General features: G+C 43.9%; 1 protein-coding gene across 1 annotated transcript; it reads right to left on the minus strand.

The window, feature by feature from the left end:
* Nucleotides 1-236: 236 nt before the first annotated feature.
* On the minus strand, nucleotides 237-2,168 carry TIMM9 (translocase of inner mitochondrial membrane 9 homolog (yeast)). Its single transcript, XM_010181315.1, has 3 exons — nucleotides 2,098-2,168; nucleotides 1,693-1,788; nucleotides 237-460 (listed from the first exon to the last, which is right to left on the minus strand). The coding sequence occupies exons 1-3, from the start codon at nucleotides 2,134-2,136 to the stop codon at nucleotides 326-328; spliced, it is 270 nt and encodes an 89-aa protein (XP_010179617.1). The 5' UTR covers nucleotides 2,137-2,168; the 3' UTR covers nucleotides 237-325.
* Nucleotides 2,169-6,322: the final 4,154 nt, after the last annotated feature.

A 6,322-nucleotide genomic window follows, 5' to 3' on the forward strand; every position in this document is an offset into this window, starting at 1 on the left:
ACACTTAGTTTTTTTTTTTTCCTCTGCATCAGAGGAAGCAGAAAGGAAGAACAACCCCCCCACCAACCCTGAAATTTAAACATACCAGTCTGTGGGCCCTGAAAAAGTTTGTACCACTATTACTTGATTGTGCAAAGGACCTCAGAAAGACTCCATTGCCAGTCCACCATGACTGACTTCTTGTTTAACCCTTCATGGTTTCCACTGTCTGACCAGCATTGAGAGCTCTCTCCTGCGTTGCTGGACATACATCCTGACAGTAGAAAATCCAAAATGTGCCCAGTGACCACTGGCACCGCTCATCAAGTCAACAGAGCGCTCTTGTCTAACGAGGCTGGCCAAGCAGTCCTGCTTTAGCTGCCAGAGCTTCGTTCTGCTGAATGTGGTACTCCTGGAACCTCATGGAGATCCGCTGTGTCATTTTTAAGTACTTCTGTAGGCAGTGGTCTGAGCAAGTCATCTGGAGGAAGAGGGAAACAGAAGGCTTCAAACAGTAATTAAAACACTGCCCCTAACGAGACTCAAGATACAATCATGTGCAGGGATAGATGACTGGGTGACTACATCTCATACTCTGTGTTAAGCCTCAAGATGAGGCCCCAATTGTTCACAGCCTCTCTGGGCAGTGAGAATTGTGAGGTTTAGTTTGAAGAATGTCTAAAGACATTTAATATTCATTCTCATACACAGCCTTCATGTCTCCTGAATCTGCAGTGGTCTTCCATGAAGACAAGGAATCTCGCTTGGGAAGCCAAGAGAGCTTTGTTTAGCACAGCAGAACAAAAGCTGAAAGGAGACATGATTTTTTCTGTGCTAAGGAATTAAACTCCAAGGAGGCAGAGAATGCTCAAAAACAATGGTTAGTTGAAAACTTTAGGGTTTTTTTTCCCCTTGCCAGCAGAGTCAAGCAAAGGTTATTAAACTTTTAACCAACAAAATTATGATATTCTGAAACAGCCTCTCGACAGGACAGGAGAGGCAAAAACCACGCAACTAATCTTATCAAGAGCTTAATCTTTCTTGCAGATGATGATGTGATGGAGCTCCCTGCAATGCAGAGAAGCGGATTTAACAGCCAGAGCTTTGGAGGCCGGTGTTTCTATGACTCACTACAGTGCAGGGAACGTGGGTAGGTAAACAAATATTTCAGAAGGCTTCTACCTTCAAAGAACGAGATGTGGGCTGTAGGTGGGCAACTTCTATGGCCATACAGACACCATCCCTCAGAAGCTGAGGCACAAGAACCTCCACTGATCGCTCAAGAATGAAATACACAGAACTGCAATGAGCAGCCAACATCAAGTGAGGTCAGGAAGACTCCTCTGTGTGTACATACTGAAAAGATGATGAGGAGAAAACTGCAAGAGGTCCTAGCCCATACTTTGTCTGCAGCTGATGATCTAACACATCAAAAGCATTGGGCTTTGATGTTGGTTGCTTTTTGTAAACAGACTGCTGGGGGGCAAAGAAGTCTTTGTCATCACCTCTGGACATATTTGGAGAAGCAAAACTATAGACAAGCTCTTTCAGCTTCCTTCTCACTTGCAAGCTATGTGCCAGGCACCTACACTCGACTACAGACTGCTAAGTAGCTCTTTAGCTAGTTGAAACATCAGAACATTCTAAGTTGCTTCTGAAATTCGAATGCTACACAGCAATTCTACCAAAGGGTCATTAAAAGCATTCACCTACCTCTTCTTGTTTAACCTCTCTGCTAGTGAAATCCTTTATGCAATCCAGGAAGCAGTTTTCTGTAAGTTTATTGTATGTTCCAAGAAACTCCTTGAACTATAAATAAAAATTGGATAGTGAGTATTAAAAAAATTCTACAGTTTGTTTTTTCCACACAGCTGCACAGGCCATCTGGTGACACTCGCATTGAAAGGACAAGTCACTAGAAAAAGTTACTGTCAGTCCGAAGATTTCAGTGCCAAATGCTGCTAGTATTCAAATCAGATACTGTACTGACTGTTGATGGTCAAATGCTTAAGTTTTGGTTGCTGCAGGACTAGTATTAACCCACATGATAAACTTCCTGTCCTCCTCCATGCCCTGTGCCTTTTACTGTAAGTGACAAAGATCCCCAAAGCGTCTTACCTGCTTGATCTGATCCGATTCTGATATTTGTCCAGCCATATTCTGATGCCTGTGATTCACTCACCTATTCTGGAGACAAAAGTCAAAGTTTCACACAAAAAGCACACGTGTGAACTGCAACATTTTACAACAGAATGGAATTTTATATGTCCCTGAAGCGTGTTTAAGTGCAACTCTGCCAGCAAACTTCCAAGCCACCCCCTTGAAGGAAGGTTCCCTATCTGAAATGTATTCAGTTAAAAGAATATTCAAGATTATTCTAGGAATGAAACCTTCCCAGCTCCACCTGTTAACTGCTGTCCTTTAAACTTTTTAAGCATTTCAAACTGTTAAAGTGACTTAAAAAGGGGGGAAAAAAGTATTTTATCAATGTTTTCAAACTCGAAGGAAAATTAGGGCAGGAGTGGGAGGAGAAGCAAGCAGTAACATTCTCCAGCCTTACAGTCTGAGCGACTTTAGGTGTTACGGATAAAAACGGTAAGGAAAAAAGGCAAGTATAAGTTGTAGCCACTCTGAATGGATGCAGCATAAGCCAGCTTGCATCAGAGCAGTGACTTTAGGTGTTACCGATAAAAACGGTAAGGAAAAAAGGCAAGCATAAGTTGTAGCCACTCTGAATAGATGCAGCATAAGCCAGCTTGCATCAGAGCAGCAGACACCTGGTTTCTACGTAGCCGCATTCTCACCAAACACAAGCTAGAGCAAACGTCCTGGTCATTGAATTTGGTGAACTGAATGCAAGAAAACACAGAAGAATGAGAATGGCCTTAAAGGAGGTGAAGCAGATGAAGAAGAAGGGAAGAATGAACACCAGGGATCCACGAATCGAAGCAAGCATCCTCAAGGAAGACTTACGTTCCTAATCCAACACCATGAACAAGTTAAGGCTTGACAGCATCCCTGCAGGTTTCCTAGAAGAACACTAAGAGCTAGCCTTCCTTTCCCTTAAGTCACGTATTACCTAGGACCTATCACAGATGCTCACATTACACGTTCACAAGACCAAGGTTTAATTCGCAGTTTAATTCACATCAACTTGTGGAAGAAAAATTAGCACTGAAGTGTAACCACTTTGTGAAGAAGTTCATTTATAATTAATAGTAATTGTTATAATAATTAATCTTGTATTATGCTTTGCCAAATTTTGAGCAAGACTTCAATGTTTCAGAAAGCTGAAGCTATTCCAGTCTCTCAGCAGGGTAAAGGGAGAGGGTAAGCAAGCCTTCTGAACGAGAACAAAAAGACACTAATAACTATTTCTATAACAGAAAGAAAATGAAGCAACTAAAAATAGCACCACGGAGCTCTCACGAGCGTGGGTTCTCCCTGAGCCCCTCTCAGCAGCAGGGGGATGACAGCATCACACTTGATCATGGCACAGGAGGTCAATTCAGGGACTGGAGGTAAGGAGCAAGGACGATTCTTGGCTTTAAGACACAGAGACCCATGACCAAGAATTCCTCGTGGGCAGACAGGTCACACAGGTTACTTTTGGAAGCAGAACCTGCAGGATGTGGTTGCTCAGACGAAACAAGGCATTGCTCAGGTTAATGTGAACTCTGAACGTTTTAGAAGTGGACATGACTGTCACCTGGGTCAACAACTGGGAGAACGGATGGCAGCTCCACTCTTATTTCTCAGCTTGTTAGAAGAAAAAAATCAATGATAAGTCTATAAAGTCATTTTAAGTAGATTATTAAACAGGGAGTTAGAAACCACAGGAAATACACTTGTCATCTCCCAAGCACAGAAAGCTAAAAGCTTCATCCATCAGTGCCGTTTTCTCACACTTGGTATCGCTTCGTTATGGGTGTTTATAACAAGCCCCACCTCTTGTTCCTCTGCGACTCGTTTGGCAAGCTTAAAATTACAGATGTAACTGTAATGCAGTTCCACAAAGCTTTTACACTTGGGAAGCAGCTCTGATTTCAATCAGCACAACGGCACCATCTGATTTCAAGTGTCTGAAGCATTTGTCCCTCCAGAGGTATTTACACTTTTGACACAGCGGGCAGGGAAACCACACAGCTCTGCTGCACCTCTTCAGTAGCTGTAAATTACAGGCAGTTGCCTTAACATCTAAAAACGTGCTACCTGAATGTTCCCAGAAATGTGCGTAACTGGTTTATTCTTAAAGTGTGTGAAATGTATCAAGTTTTCCTGTGGTTTGTCCTCTTCCCCTCCAGCCTGTGAAGTGAAAAAACAACCACCAACCCAAAACCGATGAGGGAGCCCATTACAGCTCAACTACCACCACTCAGCTTCTCACAGAGCTGCTCAGACAACTCCAGTGTGCTTCAGGTTTAAAGCTGTGCAGCCCGGATTACCTTCCCCTGGGCTGAAGGAGATCTGCAAATTCAGCACTGCACTTTTAAATGCGTCACACTGAAGAAAGCAGATCTCTTGGAATAAACCCCGCAGCGAGGGCCACATAGCCTGGATGTGCTGGTTCCCCAGGAAAACAGCAACAGCTGGGAAGTTTCCCCCTTCTTGAGGGGCCCTGGAGCTCTTCCAAATATGTTTCGCCGTTATAAAGAGACACTTGTTTAAGATAAGCCTCTCTGAGCAAAATTAGCAGTCAAGGATCGATTGAGGCTCTGATTTCTCATAGTTAAGCATAATGGGTTTCCCATCTCTTTCCAAAGACAGCTAAGGATTTAGCCAAACCTATCCTCTATGCAAGATCCTTCCCAGCTCCCAGCCCCGTTCTGAAACCTGCAAAATGCTTCTAATCTTTCCTTCTGCTGTGACTGCCACTCCCATTGCCATGGGAACATGAAATCCCTACAGCGTGACAGCTTCTTTGAAAAGCATACAGCTCGTTCATGAAATAAAAGCAGCAATTAGGTGAAGGATTCCTAGCTAACCTGGGTCAACCACCTATCTGTTTGCACAGCAGCAGAACAGGAGCCAGCACTACTGAAGTCAGAAATCCTCTAAAACTCCTTAGGTGTGGGAACAGAGCTTCCCCAGCTGCATCTCCAGACCTGCTGAAGGTTTGAAGGTTCATGTAACTCTTAAGTGCTAATAACTGGAACGGAGCTTTTGGTTGTTATTTCTGTACTGCTGGGTGGCTAAAGCCTGCCTGCATTTAACAGCCTGGAGCTCTTACAGGTGAGACACACACTGTGAACTACGCTGAGGAAGTTTTTTTTCCACTGAGGTAATCAACATCAGCGTCCGTTTACCTAATCCTGAGTCAACAGCATCCTTCCCCATGGAAACTAAACAGTCCCTGTGTTTTGATGTTTGTTTTTTAAAAAAACCAAACCTTTTCACAAGGAGCTACATTTCACTGGGGGAGGGATCCGTGGAGAGGCACCACAAATCCATCACACATCACATCCTGATCAATGATCTGAATTAGGTGTAGGTACAACCTACTCTGTGCATACAGGGCTGTAATTTTTTCTGCACACACAGAACACCACCCAAGTGTTTCTGCATGTGCAGAAAAGTGATTTAAAAAACAATAAAAATATTGAGTCAAAGAAGTGTGTCAAGATAAAGCACCCACTGCTTGTAGAGACAGGTTTTACTTTAATTGTTGGGAATTACTAGGCTACAACTTGACTGAGCCTCACTGATTAAAAGAGCTCTTTTACTGAATCTAATCGAACTACACATGAAACCAGCAGGCTGCTAAACCAGTCATGTAAAATCCAGGGCAATGTAACACCAGACTCCCAGTGCCATGTGCCCAGGCAACCAACTGTGTGTCCTGCACAAGCCCGGTGAGGCAGCAGCCACAGCCCTGCCAGGAAGGCCGGGCACAGCTCTCCCGTGCAGGGCTGAGCCCAGCCACCTTCCTGTGGATGGGGGGCTCGCCATGGGGTTACACAAAGGTGTTCTGCTTGCTCCATACACTGTGGTCAGCCTGCAGAGACTGATGAGAAAGGGACCGCTCAGGAAGTGGCTGGATAATACGATGAACCTGGTGTATGGATTATAACTTATGATCTTGTGGCCGTGGGCTACAAGAAAACCAGGTTAGAAGGTCTCCTAATACCAAAGGTGAGTTACCAGAGTAGGTCTGAAACCAGACACTCCAAGAGCCCCTTTGAACAGACTGAACAGACACAAAGAAGCCTTTCCTAAGAGAAAATCTGTACTTTTCCATAAGTGGTCTCCTATTTAAGTTAAATTAGGCCTGGCTGATACTTGTGACCCAGCAAGATCAAAACCTCAGCTGGAGATAAAACAGTTTCACCTTGATTTTTTTTTT

Source organism: Mesitornis unicolor, unplaced genomic scaffold (assembly GCF_000695765.1).
Source record: "Mesitornis unicolor isolate BGI_N332 unplaced genomic scaffold, ASM69576v1 scaffold7553, whole genome shotgun sequence".
NCBI lineage: Eukaryota > Metazoa > Chordata > Aves > Mesitornithiformes > Mesitornithidae > Mesitornis > Mesitornis unicolor.